Below are 21,310 nucleotides of genomic sequence, written 5' to 3'. Positions count from 1 at the left end.
ATATTGATTCAATGGTAGATGCTACCGCTAGCCACGTGATGTTAACCTTCATGGATGCCTCTTCAGGATTTCAGATGATCCAGATGGAACCCTCGGATCAGGAGGATACTGCCTTCATGACACGAACAGGTATTTATTGTTATACTGCTATGCCTTTTGGTTTAAAAAAGGCAGGTGCAACATACCAAAGGCTGGTGAACATGATGTTTAAAGACAAACTGGGGGACACCATGGAAGTATACATCGATGATATGGTAGTAAAATCCAAGAAGGCTGAGGATCACCTCCAGGATATTAAGGGAGCATTTGATATCTTGGACCAGTACAACATGAAATTGAATCCTGCTAAATGCTATTTTGGAGTGGGAGCAGGAAAGTTTCTAGGATACATGGTGACGAAAAGAGGGATAGAGGCAAGCCCCGAGCAGATTAAAGCTATCCTGGATATTAAGTCACCTTCAAATATGAAGGATGTTCAACGATTAACAGGGCGAGTAGAAGCAGTAAACAGATTTATCTCAAGATCCTCGGAAAAATGCAAGGAGTTTTTTGATATCCTGAAGAAGAATAAGAAATTCGAATGGGGCGAGAAGCATGAAACAACCTTGCAGGATTTGAAAAGGTATCTTTCAACCGCACCTCTATTGATGAAGCCTGAGGATGGTGAACCATTATCCCTGTATCTTGCAGTATCAGGGAATGCAGTAAGTGCCGTCCTTGTAAAGGATCATGAAGGTCAGCAGTATCCTGTCTATTACGTTAGTAAAAGTTTATTAGATGCTAAAACTAGATATTCTCATTTAGAAAAATTGATATTAGCCCTAGTTATGGCATCAACGAAGCTTAGACATTATTTTAAAACACATAGGATTCATGTTAAAACCAACTATCCTATAAAAAATGTGCTTAGGAAACTCGAGATGTCAGGTAGGATGGCAAAGTGGTCAGTGAAATTAAGTGCCTATGATCTAGTATATGAACCTAGAAATGCCATAAAGTCTCAGGCTCTAGCTGACTTTGTGGCTGATTTCAGTAGTGATATTCAAAATGAAGTAGACCTAGAAGTACAACAGCTAGGAGAAAATCTAGAATCCTGGACATTATATACTGATGGTGCGTCTAATGTAAGAGGTGTAGGTTTGGGTATACTACTAAAATCGCCACAGGGGGACATATTACCCCAGGCTATTAGATGTGAGTTTCCTGCCACCAATAATGAAGCAGACTATGAAGCTTTAATTGCAGGATTAGAATTGGCTAAAAGCATGAATATCAAAAGTTTGCAAGTATATGTTGATTCTTTGTTAATTACTAATCATTTTAATGGATCCTATGCGGTTAAAGGTGAGAAGTTAATTGAATATCTTGAAATTGTCAAAAAATTAGCTGGATATTTCGGTGTTTTCACACTTGAACAGGTACCCAGAGAGGATAACGCTGAGGTTGATGCGTTGGCGAATCTAGGATCATCAGTCAGGATACCAAAAGGGACCCAAATACCAATATCACATATCCTGTATCCTGCGACAGATCCTCAGGATAAGGAAGTAGTCAGTGTTCGGGATCCTGGTGCTGAGTATCCTGAAGAGGATCCTAAATCCTGGACGGCTCCGATCATGAGATATCTCAAGGAAGGACACATCCAAAGGATGAGAATCCTAAGGCCTTTAGAATGAAGGTATCACGATTCACTATTATAAATAATCTTTTGTATAAGAAATCTATTGCAGGACCATATCTGAGGTGCTTGGAAGATCCCGAAACCAAAGAAGTGCTTCAGGATATACACGAAGGGGATTGTGGTAACTATGCTGGGGGCAGGTCGTTGTTCTCAAAGGTATTAAGAACAGGATATTATTGGCCGATGATGAGAAAAGATGCTGCAGAATACGCTCGAAGATGTGATGCATGTCAAAGACATAGTAATATATTGCATCAGCCGGCTGAGCCACTTTATCCTATAGCTTCCCCTTGGCCATTCATGAAGTGGGGAATGGATATAGTAGGAAAATTGCCGAAGGCTCCAGGAGGAAAAGTCTTCATGTTGGCGATGACTGATTATTTCTCTAAGTGGGTTGAAGCTGAAGCATTTGTTGAAGTTAGAGATCAAGAAGTGGTATCCTTCATAAAAAGGAATACCCTGACTAGGCTTGGTGTACCAGCTGAGATAATTTGTGACAATGGATCTCAATTTATAAGTAAAAGGACTTCTGACTTTTGCAAGAGTTGGGGAATCAAAATGATCACATCCACACCAGTACATCCTCAAGCAAATGGACAAGCAGAATCCTCAAACAAGATAATTGTCAACAATTTGAAGAAAAAGCTTGGAGCTAAGAACGGAAGATGAGCAGAAGAACTACCCTTTGCTTTATGGGCTGATAGAACGACGGTGAAAAGTGCAACTGGCCAAACCCCGTTTTCCTTGGTATTTGGAGCAGAAGTGGTAATCCCGACAGAAATGGTAATACCTACAGCAAGATCCAGCCTCCGGGATCCTGAGCAGAATCCTGAAGTCCTGTGCCAGGAATTGGATACTATTGATGAGACAAGAGACGTAGCAAGACTAAGGGTGGCAGCATATCAACAAAGGATATCTAAAGCATATAACGAGAATATAAGGACTAGAAGGTTCCAGGTTGGAGACTGGGTATTGAGAAAGGCTTTTCTGATGAATACTAATAATCCTGCAGATGGAAAGTTGGCTCCGAAATGGGAAGGACCCTACGAAATTGAATCGGAATCAAGAAAAGGAGCATACCGAATCAAGAATATGGATGGGGATATGTTACCAAGATCCTAGAATGCTATACATTTGAAACTTTATTTCAAGTGAGTTTGGAATTTGAATTCTAACTCAGGATGGTATGGATTCTATTTTTTTAATATGTTTAAAATTTTATTTATTGTTTTGAACCCATTACTGACTTAAGCATCGGAGGGGTGTTAGCCAGGCTAACATCCACGTTAGCTTATTGTTGTTTTGCAGTATACACATTCAGGATACACATTTAGGATACACATTCAGGATACTTCGAAAGATTAGAGGATTGGCCCCCGCTCTCACGTTTAAGGGATCTTGATCCCTTCACAGGTTTAAAGGTATTCACCTTTCTCTCGAATTGGGTTTAAACACCCCGCCTGGAGCGCAAGTTATCCAGGGACAGTTTAAGATAGCGGGACCAGTCCATGTAAAAGTGGCTGACAATTTCGTTATTGTTGGCTATATCCTGGATCCTAACGGTATATGAGGATTGATCACCCTCTCTCTCTCTCGCTAAAGGGTATTTTCATACTCTCTAAGGTTTAAAGGTTTTCACCTTTCTAAGTCTTGGAGTTTATCTATGGGTTTATCCCCAGGATAAAAAGGAATTATCTCCAGTACACTTTAGGGTTTACCCCCTGTAACATAAGAACTGTTCAGATGATTGAAACTAATGTTCAAAAGATTTCTAAGTATTCGAAGACTTTATGCATAGGGGACAGTCCTCCTAAGGCGATTATGTAAGGCTAAAAGAATCAAATTTGAGCCTGGTATACTAAGACTGGGGACATCTTAGTTGAAGGAGTTGCAAAAGGGTTGAAGTTCGGTACTAAGGTTACACTCTATTCCTGGTATGATCTTTCCTTTGTGAACCTTACATAAGTTATTTGAATTTTTAAGGCTTATATATCCTGATTGGGATATATTTTTAGGATATATTCTCAAAATATGTTCTCAGAATATGATTCAGGATATTTGGCTAGAATGTTTGGGATATATTACTTGGGTTAAAAACTAAAACTCTAGTCAAACAAGTATTATCAAAATGGACTTTGTAAAATAAACTGTCCTTTTCTCTTTATAAAATTTATTTGACTTTTGAAAACCCTATTAAACGAAAAGTCTTCATGGGATATTATTGAGATTACTGATCAAGATATTTTCAAAGAATAATGGCACTAATTTTGGGATACTGAAGTTTAAACTAAACAATGCATAACAAAAAATTTAAAAGGCAACAACAGGTAAGTCAAAAGAAGGTTATATTATTAACATGTCAAAAGTTGTGCTTTTGGTTTCACCTCAAACCGAGGCCCATCCACCAAAAGCACAATAGGTTCCTTACCATATTTAAACAACGGTTGAAGGTTTCATCTCAAACCGAGATCCATCCGCCTCCAACCGTTGTACTGTTCAAAACGAGTTATACTAACCGATGACCAAGGGCTTCATCCTGAAACCCAGGACCCATCCACCTTTGGCCATCATATTGTTTTAAGTGAAGAAAATGTAAATTGTTCAAAGACAGGAAACAGAAATTGTTCGACAAACTGCAACCATCAAACTTTAAAAAGTGGGCTCCGGCCTTGGCACATACATCCATCATCGCCCACATCGCTGCACTTAAGGGGCAGCACCTTCTTCAATCATCGCTTCCTCGGCATCCGCTTCAACATCACCTCTGGCATCACCGCCAGCATCATTCCCAGCATCCACATTGGCATCAACCACATTCTCGGCCACTTTAGCAGGTTCTCCAGCAACAGGTTTCGTAGGATGCTCCACAGGATTGCCGCCAAGATCCCTCAGTTTCGCCTCCCAAGCCTCAACATTCCATGAGGGGCATTCAAACCCCAAGGCCTTAGCCTCATAGGCCATTTTCAATCTAGCCTGAAGGAGGGAAACGACCACAGAGTTCTTGAGGCCTTCCCGATATGTAACCATATCTTGCTGGTGTTGGACTTGGGCAGCATCAGAGTTGGCTTAAGCCTCATGAGTGATCTTCTTGATGGCGGCTTGGTGCTCCTGGGTCATGGCTTTGTACTTGGCCTCATAATGCTCTGACTTGGCAGTGGCAATTGCTGCTTGGTCCGCGATAGTGGTTTCAGCCTTTTTCAGTTTGGCCTCTAACATCTTGTTCAGCCTGCATGAATCCTCATAAAGGAACACTAGCCGCTTAAGGCCCTGTAATCAAGTAAACAAATGTCAGTATGTATGTTCAAAATATATATTCGGCATATATGTGCAGGATATAAGTTGAAGGTACCTACCTAGTTGAGAAAGCCAGTCATGAACTTACTGGATTCTGAGAACCCATGATTCTCAAAAGGGAAGACATCCGAAGCTGCAGGAGAGTCTGGTTCCTTCCTTTTACGAGAACTAGAGCCGCGTGGCTTTGAAGCAGTAGATGGCTTGGGGACAACGACAGATTTGGAACTGGTAGGCTTGGATGTGACTGCTGGTTTGGGGTTAACTTCTTGCTTGACTTGCATAGGGGCGGAGTAACTGTTCAACTCGTCAAGTTGGAAACCCTCGAGATTGATGACTGGCACTACAAGGGAGGAACTCTTAACTCTTGAATAGATATAAATTATAATTGATTTAATACACATAAATATACTTACCAGACATTTCGGAACTTGATCTTTGACTTGAACTAGCGAAGGACAGGGAAAAGGTTCTTTCACTCTCCGGGAGCCGGTAGATATCTTTGATCCTTTGCTCTGATTCTGCAGACGGAGGGGCTAGCTCTTTGAAGTTTGCTGCAAGGGAATTAAAAATGTCAAATTTAGGATACAGTTTCAAGATAACCTTGGGGATATTCCTAAAACCCTAAATCCTACCAGAGGTCAACCACTTCACCGGAAGGTCAAAACCCTTAGTGATAGAATCCCTTTTTATGAAAAAGAATTTCCGTTGCCATTTATCCTCATTCTTTGTGGCCTTGAGGATAAGGGGGTTCTTGGAAGTGGAGAAAAGAAGAAAGCGGCTGTTGCCGTGAGAACGAAGACGGTATGCAACGGGAAGATCCTCAATGCAAAGGTTAGGGGAATGACGAGACCTGATCTGATCCAAGGTAACGAGCACACGCCAAACCATAGGCATGGTTTGGGCATAGCTAAGGCCAGTGAGTTCAAAAAAAGTGGGAGATAAACGTCGGAAAAGGATATCGGAGCCCTATGGAAAAAGGGTAAGCTAGAAAGCACACCCATTCGTTGGAAGAAGCATCCGATCGGACCTCTCGATCGAACGGACGTATGATTGCCTCAGCCGGAAAAGCACCGGAGGCTCGAAGGGCGGCGATGTCGGCATTATCAAACGAGCAGACCTCTTTTTCAGGCTCTATGAGAAGACGTTGGTCTTCAAAGGTAGGGACGGAGTCTGCTGTGTGGGATCTTGTTCGGCTGGCCATGGGGGATCTTAGCAAGGAAAAATAGAAAATAGAAAGAAGAGAGAAAATACCTGGGATTTCTGGGTCGAGTGGATGAATATCAACGAGGAAGAGAGAAGATATAGTGGCTTCATAGATAGCCATTGAGTATTTATCGCGTGGGAAGTTGCACCTTGTCACTTCAAGAGTCCCGTCATATTAATTGCCTCGGTCTACGAGATAAATTTTTAAAATATATCCGTTAGATTGGTATACCAACAGATATATTTTGGGGACAATTGTTATGGGCCATTTTCTGAACATATATCCTGACTAATATTCTGCTTTTGATTGTTTATTTGTGATCAGGATACCGGATCAGGATATTGGTAACATCCTGATGTGATATCCTGGTAATGACTGATTTAACCACATGCAAATTAGAGGGTGCAAGTTTCTAACGGTCAAGTGAACCTCTTCTCCTTAAGACTCGGGCAAACCAGTTATATGAGAGACATTGAACCCGGAAGAAGTGGACTACAACGTTCACTTGAGGAATATTCGAAGCATCCTGGTTTATTAGGATAGTTAGTTGTTTTCGTTTAACTATAACTAGATTGATCGGATCAGATTAAGTCACACACTCTCTTTCGCTTAATTTGCTCTCTAGCTACTAGCAATCACTACACACAAACACTTGTACTCAAATCTCATTGTAACACCTAGTTGATCCGCATCATATCCTGCATTGTATCCTGATATTTGAAGCAATAGAAGAACAAGGCATCTGCGATTGTTAGCTCCCGAGGTTTTATGCCGGCAATCTAGATTGATCAAGGGCTTTCCTCGTATATCTCGTGTCACCCTTTACCTTTCTGCTCATTGTTTGATCATCGATACAGCTCTATATCCTGAGCCGTATCCTGAAACTGTTCTAGCAAATAACTTAACTTGAATATTTTTAACACACATTTCTAGCACACTACCTCACTAAATAATTTGATCACTTAATTGCTTCGGTAATTTTTGACCAAAACAGTTACCATTCGTAATACATTATACAATACCAATATGTATGTTATATCAAACTTTGCACATGTGCAATACCAACATTGCCTCTACCAAACAACATAATACATCATATATTAACAGACATGATCATCCGTATTGCATGTCCACAAACTACCTACATATAACATTCGCTTTAGTTCACAACCTCACACCTTCTGCTCTTCTTTCCAATTTCTATGCATCTTCCAACACTCCTCATATTTCATTGCATCTTCGTCTATCGTTTTCTGATAATTTTTCATCCATCAACCTATTAATCAAATACATCCTTGTTGTCAATCCATGAGCAGTTTCGAATATTTTTTCCTGCATACATTACATATATTACATCAATTATTTCATGTATGCACATGTGCATTAAACATATTACATACAATATGTACAATGCTTATGTTTTAAGGTAATAATGCACGTTTGCATATGCCGAAATACATTCATATTAACTTAATCAGAAAAAATATGCATATGTGCATAACTATGCACATGTGCATTAACATGAATGACCTTATCAACAGGTTTGTTTCAATAAAAAAAAATTAACCCTTACCAAATCAAAATTCGTATTACCACCAATCATATTTAACATCAATTAGTAACAAAACTATTATGACAAACTATGCACATGTGCGTAACTTTTTTTTTAAATGCAAATGTTATTCACAGAAGCCAACCTCCAAAACAGAGGCGGCCGAACCAACCACTACAGCAAATCGAAAAACAACAACTCAACACAAGAACCTGAAGACCGAAAACTAGCAGCTACCTTATACGAACCTACACCATTTTTCCCAACACACGGACCTATTTTTGGACCGATTCTTATACCATAAAAAACCATCAGACTTAATATTACGGATAATCTCTCCGGGAACCTTTTATTGTTCCTGGCTAACCATATATACCAATTTGTCACGAACATAATGCCATGTAAAGATTCTTTCACTTCTCTATCCAGATTTCAAAACTCATAGGAAATTACGATATCTTTAGCCGAAAATAGAATAAAAGGACTCACCTTGCACCACTGACTGATGTGATACCAGACAATTTATGCTACCCTGAACGAACAAAGAAGGTGTTCAGCTGTTTCATCGCCATCTTCACACAGACAACATTTCACGTCTCCGCCCCAACAGTTCCGATCCCATAGTGCAGTCAGTGTGTGAATACGATCTAAAACCGCCCTCCAAACAAAAATATTGCATTTTTTGGGACCTATTTTGACCATTTCACAACGTGCCTGCTGCTGAAATCAGAGCCGCTATACAGGAAGTTCTTGACAGCATTGACTGAAAAATCAGAGTCATTACCTCCCAACCATTCCCAACCATCTTTGCCATCGGACAAAGTGACATTATCGAGGAGCCCGATCAACTCGTGCCATTACAGTAATTATTCGGCAGAGCTTGGGCCTCTCGACAAATTACAAACCCCTATAAATTTTGTATTATCCTGATTGTACTGGTCCGCCACCAGTCGTCGTTTCTCTTGTTCCATTCTAAATATATTTGGGAAATGGGTTTTGTGCATAATTATGCACGTGTGCATTAACATGTCTGGCCTTGTTAGCATATTATGGCAAACTATGCACATGTACATCAACATGAATGACCTTATTAACCTATTCCATCAAATTATGCACATGTGCATAACGGTATATCACCCAATGCTACCTTATTATCATATTCAACCATGAGTTACAGGTTCATATAACTTCATAATATAATTGATTACATAATAATATAATTGCATAACTGTAAATCATAACAAAAAACAACACCAAAATAACAATACATACAAATTATATATCATTTATGAATAAATAATTGAGATTAGTATTCAAATTAATGTGCATATTAACCAACTATGACAATTTATGCACACGTGCATAATTATATAAAAAACAGAATCACCTTACTATATTGATTTATTGAGTGAATCCTATTCAAATTTATGTACATGTTAACATACTATTACGTTTTATGCACATGTGCATAACTATGTATCACACACCTTATTGTCTTATTCAGTGTAATCGTAATTTGTCAAACTTTGCACATGTGCATAACTATATAGAACATAAAATTAGTGTATTATCATGTTCCGTATAAACCTATTATGTATAAGCCTGTTATGTCGTGTTAATGCACATGTGCATTAACTGTATATATATATATATATCATAAAATTATCTTATTATCCTGTTTCGTATAAGCCTATTCTGCCTATTCTGTATAAGCCTGTTCTATCGTGTTAATGCACATGTGCATTAACACACATAACTTGTCGACAGTCGTAATTCAGTAGTAAAAACCCTATCATTTACCAAATCAACTTCTGTGTTGCCAATCATATCCAACATTATGCACATAACATCATTCTTTAATAAAAAAAAATACATAAAACAACACATCAGTACCACATTACACATAATTCATCACAACATTAGCCCTTCTGTTCACTCAAAAATCATATATATACCACGGTTTTCAATAATTCATTTATGAAACAACTGTTTAAATGTAATAACCACATAATAACATGTCTGAATCGATGGTTGATAGTTGTTTTATCATATACGACTACAAAACAAGGTGTATGAACTTACAATTTCACGGAACGGTGCAACAGAGGATTGATAGTCTGTTAGACGACTTGTGTTCTTCTGATTAGCCCTATCTGTGCATTACGATCGTTTTGCCCTAATTTAGACTGGAATACGAATGTGCAATCGGTGATTATGTTGTTAATGCACTGATATCGACTAATTTTGATGACGAATACATGATGAATTATAAGATCGAGATGATGAATTCTGGGGGATTTGGAGTGTGACGTGAACTGAGATGACGAATTGTGTAGAGATTGGATCCGGATGTGAACTGAATATAAATGATGGTTTAATCTGATGTTTGAAGTCTAGGAGGATGAGGAGGTAGCTGATTTAATTTTTATTATGTATTTACAATAATGCCATGTGTTCACATTGGTTCTCGCGGTTCTCGCAATAAAGGTGGTTCTCGCATGAACCATACCCTATATATATATATATATATATATATATATATATATATATATATATATATATATATATATATATATATATATATATATATATATATATATATATATATATATATATATATATATATATATATTCTTCTAATTTTAATCAAGTTAACATGTCAATTCTTTTAACTTTAATACAACTCAGACATGACATATTTATTAAACGTGTATGTAACTTTGTTTATTAATGAGTTATTTCAGTCTAACTTAAACTTTTGGATTCGTGTTGTGGTTGAATTAACTTTTATAAGATTTCAACCCTGCATACAAGCAATGTGATTTATTATATTGAGATCCAACACAGTTTATCCATTAGAAGCATATACCATTTAAACAAACTGTCCATATATGTAAGAGTAAATATTTTTATTAAGGTATTGTTTTCTTTTTGTGTATGAATATTTTTATTTGATTTCTTACTTTCATACTTATTTTTAGGTGTGAATATATGCTATAAAAAGTGTGAGGAATTGAATTATTTATTGTGTGTGAATATATGCTATAAAAAGTGTGAGGAATTGAATTATTTATTGTAGTGTATACTTACTTTTTTATATAAAATTGCTTGTTTTTACATCAACTCCTTTATATAATACCTTTTCAATGGTTTGATTGGATTTACATCTCTAACTCTACACCATGTAAAGTTAGGGAGTTGAAAAAGAAAAATACAGAAAATAATAATTAACTATTTAAAAAGGAATTAAAAGGTGTTTAGACAACTTTTTTTATATGACATGTATAAAGCAAGGTAAAAAGAAATGATTAAAGTGGGAAAAGGAAAGAGGAAAAAGACAAGTATTGATATATGTTTACCAACTATTCTCTTTTGCCCATGCAAATCAAAATCGTTTGAATTTTGACCTCACAACCCAATATCTAAAAGCAAAAGTACAATCACAGCCTAAGTTATGTTTATATTGGTGGATGGCCACAAAATTTGGCACTTGCTTTGCTCCCATTTCATTGTTTAGACCATTTTATTGTTTATTAATAAAGGAATAATATATTTTAATAATCTAAACTATTAGCTGTTAGCCAGCAACGGTCCTAACTTAAAAAATAACCAGTGGCTGTCCCACACTTTCACATATTGTAAACTAATGGACCTTTACTAATAGAACCTTAATTTCTTTTTGTCCCCTTATCTTTTTCGGTTTAGTAAAAGTCCATTTGTTTATATGAAAAGGTGGGACCACCACAGGTTATTTTTTAAGTTGGAACCGTTGTCGGCTAACTGCTAATAGTTAGGATTATTAAAATCCATTATTCCATTAAAAAATGATATATACTACAGAAGCAATGTGGGGAAATAGTGTCAGGCTGCTTTATGACACTTTCCTATTGGTCCGGGTATATTACGATTTTACCCCGTAGTTCAAAATTACGAATATGCCGTGTGTTTAAAGTTACGATTTTGTCGTTGGTTATAAATTACAGTATTACTATCGCTTTAGCTTTTGGCAAATTGCAATTTTACCCTAGCCTATAATTTTTCCCACAGTTAGAAATTACAGTATTGCCATCGTTTTAGTTTTTTCTTTTTAAAATGTGTGTGGGGGAATAGTGTCAGGTTGTTACCTGGCACTTCCCCATTGTCCCGGGTATGATACAATTTTACCCCCAATTAAAAATTACGAATTTCCCCTGTTCAAAGTTAATGATTTTTCCCCTGGTTAAAAGTTATAGTATTACTATCTCTTTAGCTTTTGACAAATTATGATTTTACTCCAGCCTTCTTTTCTTATTAGAACTTAAATCCACTCTTAGGGTTTAGACATAGCGAAATAAATATCAATAGTATTTTTTAACAACAAGAGTTGAGTTGGTCATATTATTAATAAAATTCTTCCTTGTATTAATTGGATTTTAGTTGTGTCTAATAAAGCACGTAAACTTGAATTGAGTTGACTTTTATGATGGCAAGTGTCTTTAGGCAAAGATCATCAGTAATGGGCGTGCTTCATTACCCTATTTCACGCCTCGGAAAACACTCACATCCCCAACTTGATTACCCTAAATTTGGTTTGGCTCGTGGTTTGAATCACGCGGAACAATTGGCAATATCGAAACATGATTGTTGCCAACTTTCAAGATTCTCACACAATCTATATAATTCAGGATCAATCAGTCGGTATCTGAAACCTTCGAATTAGGAAGCAAGTAAATGGCATTAGTGTTTTTGTACCATCTGGTCAGGGATCTAACGGTGGGGAAACCAGAGATGATAGAGTTTACTAAGAATGAGATGATGGAAGCAGCGATCAGGGCAATCGGAGAATCGACTGATTGCAGGATTGCGATTTGGAAGAGGAGATCGATGCAAAAGGGTTTGATTAAGAACGCAAAGATGTCAGAAGTTTGTGGGGATATTGAATCCACTGGTTATTGTTGCTTTTTTTTAACCAGAGATGATTGGTTATTGTTGCTTTTTTTACTAGAGATGATTGTTTGAATGATCAAAAGAAAGCGTTAAAGACACCAATTTCAAAAGTGGTTGTTCTAAATAGTATTTTGTTGAAGGAAGTTGATCCAAGCTCTTACACTGAAACATAAAAAAAATGTTTTTTAAGTAAGCATGAGAGTAACCTCTATGTAGTTTTTATTTTAATTTTATTTTTAATGAATTTATTTATATCTTTATTAAATATGATACATTATTTAAGAAAATAAAATTAATTAATCATTGGATAATCAACAGGTTTCAATGAAAGGGGTGAACCACAACACCATATGACGGAAAACGTCTCAATGAATGGTGAACCACTACACATGGTCTGAAGGGGTATGGTCCCAAAAAGCCGCGTAGACCCTTTAGGTCGCGCGCTGGATCATACTCCTTACCCAACAAGCTAATCAATATTTAGACCCGCGCGGGCTGCACAAGCAGAGCCTTGCCTCGCGCGAGGTCGAAACAAGAGATAACATCAGATTTCACACTTGTGTTGTGAATAAGAGCCTTCAGTCCCTACACCCTGCGCGGGCTAGTTACGTGCTCAACAAGGGTCGCGCAAGAGTTAGAGCGCAAGGCCACTTCAGAAAGTACATAAGGTACAAGTGGCAGAAGGGCGAGCCAATCAGCGTCCACTAGACTGTGCTCTATCGTGCTCCACGATCGTCTGATGTGTAGGAGACAATAAGTACACAAGGACGCCTACGTGGCACCAATCAGGGGGCGGCGACACCTGCCCCATGATCTCCACTTACCTGCTGATGGCAGAGGGACAGCAAGGCCGACAACTGGGACACGTGGCTCCAATCATGGTGCGCGAGGACCGGAGATCTTCTAGAAGACACTAACGATCGATACCAGTGTGACAAGGAGGATATTCACTGTTTGTCGCCTTCCGACCCAAGGCCCATCAGCCCATCTCCCCTTACACCTCTCCGGCTATAAATAGAGACCTACATGCACATGTTAAACATTCTATTCTCTCTACTCTCACTCTTAACACACTACTTATTTCCTCAAAGCAGATACTTATTCTCACGTTGGAGTCTGGTTTAGAGGGAAACCCCCATATTCCCCTCTTAACGAGCTAACGATGTTTCTATTTTGCAGGAAGAACGAATCAAATCGGAGCTCAGGAAAGTTTAAGAAGATTAACCCTCATGTTTGAAACATAAACCAAACTAATTAACCTTAAAATTAGTTCCGTGTTTTTTCATTGGCGCCCACCGATTTTTTACAATCACTTCATCTTCTTTTTTCTGAGTTTTTTCAGTTCCCTTGATCATGGATGGTCAAGGGATAGTTCCGATTTCGGTTTTGGCACAAACTCCAATGTAGGATTGGGGGAGGACAATCCCAACGTCCAAGTCCAACCTGTTGAGGAGATATGTGAAATCGAAGCAACAAACACTGGGGGACCCCGCGCGAGCATCACTCACATCACTCAGATGGGAACCCCAACGAGCATTGGCGCTGGTCCTTCATACCCAGCTCCAAACCCGAACATTTCGGCGCTACTAGGGCTACCAGAAGGCGAAACTTTAACTTCCTGGTACGCCTAAAAAATTGCTACCATAAATGCTGCGTATCAGTCCTTGAGCGCACAACAAGCAATTCTGCAAGCAGAACCATCTTTGGTTACTCCTCCGGGTCCAAGTCAGGGGGCGCGCCAGACCCCCCCCCCCCCCCCCCCCCGCAGCAGAACATTGAAGGAAGAATCACCAGACCTCCTCCCCAGAGAAGGCAAGGCGTGCATGACACGCGCGACACCCGTGGGGAGACAGGCAGTTATTATGACCATCCGTCAAATGTACAAAAGGGTCCAGTTCACAGCCGGTTCGGGCCGCGCATCATGAACAATGAATGGGACGATATGGATCCGGATGATTATACCTGGCAAGAGGATGAAGGTTCCTCAGTTTTCAACCGTCTGTAGAAGAATCATGAGTCTTACAGGCCAAGGCAGCGCATCGTATACAACGAAGAATGCTCTAGCCCTGCTATCAAAAGAAAAATTGCCTCCAACAGTGGTAAAGTTCAATGGTCTAACTGACCCTGACGATCGTGCTCGAGTATTTACAAGTGTTGGTGTTATGGGAGGATGGAACCTGCCAATGTGGTGCCATCTGTTTATCTAGACTTTCACAGGGGCTGCTCGCGCCTGGTTCGACAGCCTTCCACCTGGAAAAATCACGTCATGGGTCAATTTCAGAACTCAATTTGTAAATCATTTCAGCCCGCAAAGATGTTATCAGCGCGATACGTCTGAAGTAACAGACATCTGGCGTAGAGACAACGAGCGGTTAGAAGATTTTATCACTCGCTTCAACAAGGAGTGTTTGGAGATCGGTGATGTAAGCGAACAACTGATGCGCGCTCACTTCAAGAAAGCCATTCGATGTGATAGTCTAATGAGGACTATCACAGGAAAAGACGGTATGCCCAAAAATGGGACAAACTCATGGCAGCCGCAAAGATAGTAGCGTAAACTGAAGGATCATTGGCTGGAACCAAAAGCTCTTACACCGAAGATCGTTTTTCCAAAGGAAGCTCGCGCAACAAAACAGGCGAAACAAAAACAGAAACCCTGGATGGAAAGCAAGCCAGTCCAGCGGTTATGAAGATAGGCCTCGCTTCGAGACACAATTGATCGCATCGGTTATCGAAAGGCAGTCAGGAATGAGAATCGAGAAAAACACTGAACTCCGCTCATTAAGACACCAAAAGAGGTGCTCATGACGGAGAATCATGACTTCAAGGCACCAAAGCCTATGACAAAACAAGAAGGGGCAAGACCCAAACCTGTACTGCGATTTTAACAAGGATACAGGTCATCTGACGGATGACTGTATCAGTCTAAGGCAAGAAATCGAGAAAGCGCTGAAGAGAGGAAAATTAAGCCATCTGGTAAAAAATGTGCGCAAGGAGACACGCCAGATTCAGAAGAATGACGAAGGAAACCAGAAGAAGGTTAGATGCCTAGAAATATACATGGTCAATGGACCAAGGCACAACGCTAGAGACAAAGGCAAGCGCCCATTCGAACCAGGATGGCAAGAGCAACAAGTCATCTTTCCGGTAGTGCGCGGGGCACCACGCGCCACACGCCCCGTTGTCATTACCGGCATCATAGGTCACTATGAAACAGAATACATCTTCATCGATCCGGGAAGTACAACTGATATCATTTACGAACAATGCTTCAATCAGTTCGATGATGAAGATAAAGCGTGCCTCGAGCCTGTTGATTATCCTCTGTCAGGATTATGTAATGAGATGGTCTTCCCACTAGGCCATATCAGTTTCTCCGTCACGCTATCTGACGGGAAACATTTAAGAACTACAAACGTTAACTTCATGGTGATGCCAGTCAAATCAAGGCATGACATTTTAATTAGGAGAGAAACCCAAGGAGAAAAACATGGTAACCTCCACGCCCCACTCAGCCATTGGCTTCCCAACCAAGATAGGGGTGGCGATTATCTATGCAAAGAAAGAGGTGATGGCAGCAGAGGACGCGCGCCCAGTTAAAGCAGCAAAAATTTCAACAACCGAGCCAGAAAAATGGGTCTTGAACCGCAATTACCCAGAACAGACGGTGACGATAGGCCACAAAATCTCACCAAGTATCAGGACGCACCTCAAGCAACTACTGTTCAGGAACATGGACATCTTCGCCTGGACTCCGGCCGACATGACCGGTGTCCCGCGCGACATCACTGGACATTGTCTGAACACTTATCCTTCCGTTGAGCCGAAGGTGCAAAGAAGGCGCAACCTAGGGGCGGATAATACTAAAGCCATGAATGAGCAAGTTTGTGAACTGCTAAAGGCAGGAATACTGAGGGAGGTGTGCTACCAAAGTTGGGTTGCAAGCCCTGTTATGGTCGAAAAGTCTACCGGAGGATGGCGAATGTGTGTTGATTACACGGATCTCAATAAGGCATGTCCCAAGGATTGTTATTCGTTGCCTGAAATCGACAAAAAGATAGACTTTCTCGCACCATACAGGTGGAAATGTTTTTTAGATTGCTACAAGGGGTACCATCAAGTCCAGATGGCGCTGGAGGATGAAGATAAGACAGCTTTCCGCACTGACATTGGAATCTTCTGTTACACAAAGATGCCCTTCTGGCTCAAGAATGTTGGCGCAACCTACCAGCGACTCATGGACACAATATTTGCTAAAGATATCGGGAAGCATATCGAAGTATACATTGACGATCTCGTGATCAAAAGTCCCGAGGAGGACCAGATGTTAAAGGACATAGAGAAGACGTTTAATTCTCTAAGAAGCGTGAACATGAAGCTGAATCCAGCGAAATGTTCCTTTGGTATGGAGGAAGGCAAATTTTTAGGCTTCGTGGTTACAAACGGCGGTTTCAAAGTTAACCCCGAAAAAGTTCAAGCCATTGAGTGGATGCCGTCACCGCGCACGATTAAAGAAATGCAGAGACCGCGCACGATCAAAGAAATGCAGAGATTGGTCGGCCGCCTAGCCGTGCTTAATTGATTTTTATCAAACCACGCGGCAAAATCATACCCTTTTATCAGTACCTTGCGCAACTGCGTGAAAAAGCAAGAATTCAAATGGACGCCAGAAGCAGAAGCTACCTTCCAACAAATGAAGGAGTATTTGATCAAGCTTCCTACCCTAACCGCGCCATTCGAGAAAGAACCACTTATTTTGTACTTGTCTTCGTCGGACAAGGCAGTTGGGTTGGTATTGTTGGTGGAAAGAGATGGAGTTCAGACTCCAATTTACTATGTTAGTAGGGTGCTTACAGATCCAGAAACTCGATACTCAACCATGGAAAAGTTAGTGCTCGCGCTGCTACACGCCTCCAGGAGGCTACGCAGGTATTTCACCGGACATGTAATCACTGTACTCACTAACTTCCATATTGGCACAATCTTGCAAAAACCAGAGATGTCAGGACGCTTGGCAAAGTGGGCAATCGAACTGGGGGCCACAACATTCTGTACAGGCCGCGCCCAGCCATTAAAGGCCAAGTATTAGCGGACTTCATCACTGAAGTCCCAGAAGATAAGGTTAAAGAGTGTGAAGTTTTTGATACTCCCATCAAAGACACATCAGATGGGTTATTGTTGCTATACACTGATGGAGCTTCGAACGAAGACGGCGCAGGAGCTGGCTTGTGCCTTGTTAACCCTGAGAAGCATGAGTTCACCTATGCCATCAAGTTGGATTTCAAAAACACCAACAACGAGGCAAAATATGAAACGTTTTTGGCAGGCTTGCGCCTGGCCATCAAGATGGGAGCTCAAAACTTACAAGCGCATGTCGACTCTCTCCTGATTGCGAGTCAAATTAACGGGTTATATGATGCAAAGGGTGAAGTTATGGCCTTGTATTTAGAACAAGCGAAAGAGCTGCTTCAACAGTTCAAGTCATACAAGGTTGTTCATATCAACCGATCAGAGAACAAACCAGTAGACGCGTTGAGCAAGCTTGCTTCAACGGCCTTCCAACATCTCGCCAAAGATGTAAGAATAGAAGTTTTAAAAAACCCATCTGTTTTGTTGCGCCAAGTTAATGTAATCGAGATAGGGCCACAATCGTGGATGACCCCTATCATTCAATATCTTCAAGAAGGAACTCTCCCTGAAAATAAGGCAGAGACTAGGAAGATACAGAACAAAGCGTTGTTCTATGAGATGAATGGAGGAATTTTGTCCAGAAGATCCTTCTTAGGGCCACTACTGCGTTGTGTAGATCCTCAAGATGCAAGTTACCTGATCAGGGAGTTTCATGAAGGCATCTGCGGCATTCATGCGGGCCCACGCATGGTCGTAGCAAAGATAATGAACGCTGGTTACTACTGGCCGGGGATGCACGTTGACGCTCTGAAGGAGTTGCGTAAATACGACTCCTGTCAAAGGCACGCCCCAAAAACTCTGCGCCCGAAAAATGATCTCATCCTTGTGTCCACTGCCTGGCCTTTCCAGCAGTGGGGGATCGATATGGTGGGACCTTTCCCTGAAGCTCCTGGAGTAGTGAAGTTCATAATTGTTGTCGTCGATTATTTCACCAAATGGGTGGAGGCCAAAGCCCTCGCTTCAACTACTGCAATGATGGTGCGCAAATTCATATGGGAACACATTTTTTGCAGATTTGGTCTCAACTCAAGATTGTAATGGATAATGGCACCAATTTCGCTTCTGAAGACCTTCAAGAATGGATGAAAGAGATGAACATTGAGCACACTTTCTCTTCCGTTGCGCACCCTCAGGGCAATGGCCAAGTAGAAAGTGTCAACAAAAGTATCGTCGAAGGGATAAAGGCCCACCTGGGCACTAAGAGAAGAGGCTGGGTAGATAAGCTCCCAGGCATCCTGTGGGCTCATCGAACCTTGCCAAAAACAAGTACTGGCGAAACCCCTTTTAGCCTAGTCTACGGCACAGGGGCGGTTATCCCAGCTGAGATTGGCCTCCCCTCGCCGCGCTTGTCAGCGGTCAACAAAATTGATAACGAGGCAGAGCGCCGTCTAGACTTGGACCTGCTCGAAGAGAGGCGCGAAATAGCGCGAATCAAAGAAGCCAAGTATAAGACACAGTTGGAGAGGTACTACAATGCAAGAGTGCGCATTTGTACCTACACTCCAGGAGAATACGTCTTCAGAGACAATGAAGCCTCCAATGCTGAACGCCCTGGGAAACTAGCACCTAAGTGGGAAGGCCCATATACTTAATACATGAGGTGCTAGGAAAAGGGGCATACAAGCTGCGCACCCTAGATGGACACATCATCCCACGCACGTGGAACGCGCAACAATTGCGCAAATGCTACATGTGAACACCCTTGGCTGTGCGCCTTTTCAATTAGTTATGTTAGCCATGCGCCTTTTATCTACTTATGTTGGCCACGCGCCTTTTTAATTACCTATGTCGGCTATACACCATTTTTCTATTACAATGATGTACGTTGGCCGCGCGCCTGTTTCTAAGCTACTGAATGAAAGCATTGACTATGCCTTTTGTTTTTATTATCATGAATTCTACGTTACAAATGCATGTTAAACTTTTGATTAGCACGAAAACACTTCAGTAAATTACGAGCTCTTGAGTTATGCCTCCAAGGTCCTCCGCGATCATAGCGCGAAACCGGGCAGTTACACTCATACACGAGCCACGCTTACATTTATTCGCGCTCACTTAACCAAAGTTTCTAACAACAATGCAATAATTGTAACTTAACAAATAAAAAGCAAACGTAAATGTCATATTCCAAAAAGCGCGCCCGCGCAATGATTACATAAGTCAAAAACAAAAATTACAAGGCATCAGCCTGCAAACACTATCTATTCGTTACCACCACCTTCGCCATCTCCATCACCATCGCCATCTCCGCCGGCTGTTTCTTCCTCATCCGTTAACTCCACAGTCTGTGGAGGGTCTAGGATAGTCTTTAGCCGCGCACACCATTCATCATGCTTTAACGCTTCGGTGACCAAATCCAAAATAGGCAACGATAGATGGTCATAAACTTCTTCAGCGCAGGCTAACACAACATCAGCCTGATCTATCACCGAGCAATGACTGATATCAAACTCTTGTCCAAAGGCATCCTCAACATGATGAGCACATTCTAGATAACCTCCACGATGTCCAACCGTACGTGAGGCATCCATGAGCGCAACAACAGCCTCATCCATCTCAGAGGCATTCAGAATAGAGTTAGCCACCTACAAAAAAAGGCAACAGATGAGAACAAGACAACAAAAAATAAAGCCTAAGTTAAGAGAGGGGAACCTTACCAGAGCTACCCCTCTATTACGCATCCATTCAGATTCGGAGACCAGCGTGTCCACGATTCCTTGAGCTTCTGCGTAATTGTTCTGAGCTACGTTAAGAGCGGAAGTGCTAATATCTCGCGCCTCTTCGGCCCTCTGTTTGGCCTCCTCAGCAGTAGTAGCCTTCACCCTCTCAGCCTCAAGATCAATCTCTGTTGGACCCAGTTTGGGCTTAAAAACTTCTTTTCACGTAATATGGCAAGTGATTTCGGTAGATGTGAAAAAGTTGTGCGGAAATGGAAACCAGACTTTCAGAAACAAGACCTACAGAATTATCAAGTTTATATCACTTTGAAACAAAATAGTTTACAAGGTGATTGTAAGATTATTATCTAATACAAATGAATCTTGAATTCAGTGGGTGAGAGGGCAATGGAGTTTATGTAGTATGTATGAATGGTAAGCTTCAAACTCAATTGTCTTCTGCTTGGTGAGCCTTTTATTTATAGAAGGCTGGGTACATGAATAAACAGTTGTTTATTCATGCAATAAGTCCTGCATAAAGTAACAATTTGACATATTCATTGAATCCAACGTTCAAGTTGCCTTTGTAATCATGATATCCAATAATGTCAAGTGCTTCGGTCATTTGTGGCAGGATAGAGTTGATTTTTAGACAAGTGGGGTATTCATCAGAATTTCTGATAAACCACTTCATCAGAAATTCTGGTGAACAAATCATCAGAAAATATGATGATCAGAATCGGCAGAAACTGATGACATTTCATCAGAAATATCATCAGATCCATCAGAAATGACATTCTCTGATA

General features: G+C 40.6%; 1 protein-coding gene across 1 annotated transcript; it reads left to right on the top strand.

Annotated features, from left to right (window-relative positions):
* The first annotated feature begins 17,350 nt into the window (after positions 1 to 17,350).
* LOC110889120 lies at positions 17,351 to 18,885 on the top strand. Its single transcript, XM_022136629.1, has 2 exons — positions 17,351 to 17,544; positions 17,655 to 18,885. The coding sequence occupies exons 1-2, from the start codon at positions 17,351 to 17,353 to the stop codon at positions 18,883 to 18,885; spliced, it is 1,425 nt and encodes a 474-aa protein (XP_021992321.1).
* The last annotated feature ends 2,425 nt before the right edge of the window (positions 18,886 to 21,310 follow it).

The sequence above is a fragment of the Helianthus annuus genome, chromosome 2 (assembly GCF_002127325.2).
Source record: "Helianthus annuus cultivar XRQ/B chromosome 2, HanXRQr2.0-SUNRISE, whole genome shotgun sequence".
Lineage (NCBI taxonomy): Eukaryota > Viridiplantae > Streptophyta > Magnoliopsida > Asterales > Asteraceae > Helianthus > Helianthus annuus.
This window is presented reverse-complemented; position numbering and strand designations above follow the sequence as displayed.

Bases quoted from the DNA above. Each gene is read 5' to 3' on its own strand.
- LOC110889120 (XM_022136629.1), top strand. From the start codon at position 17,351: ATGAAGGAGTATTTGATCAAGCTTCCTACCCTAACCGCGCCATTCGAG. The intron at 17,545-17,654 runs GTTAGTGCTCGC...TGCAAAAACCAG, and splicing joins CGATACTCAACCATGGAAAA to AGATGTCAGGACGCTTGGCA.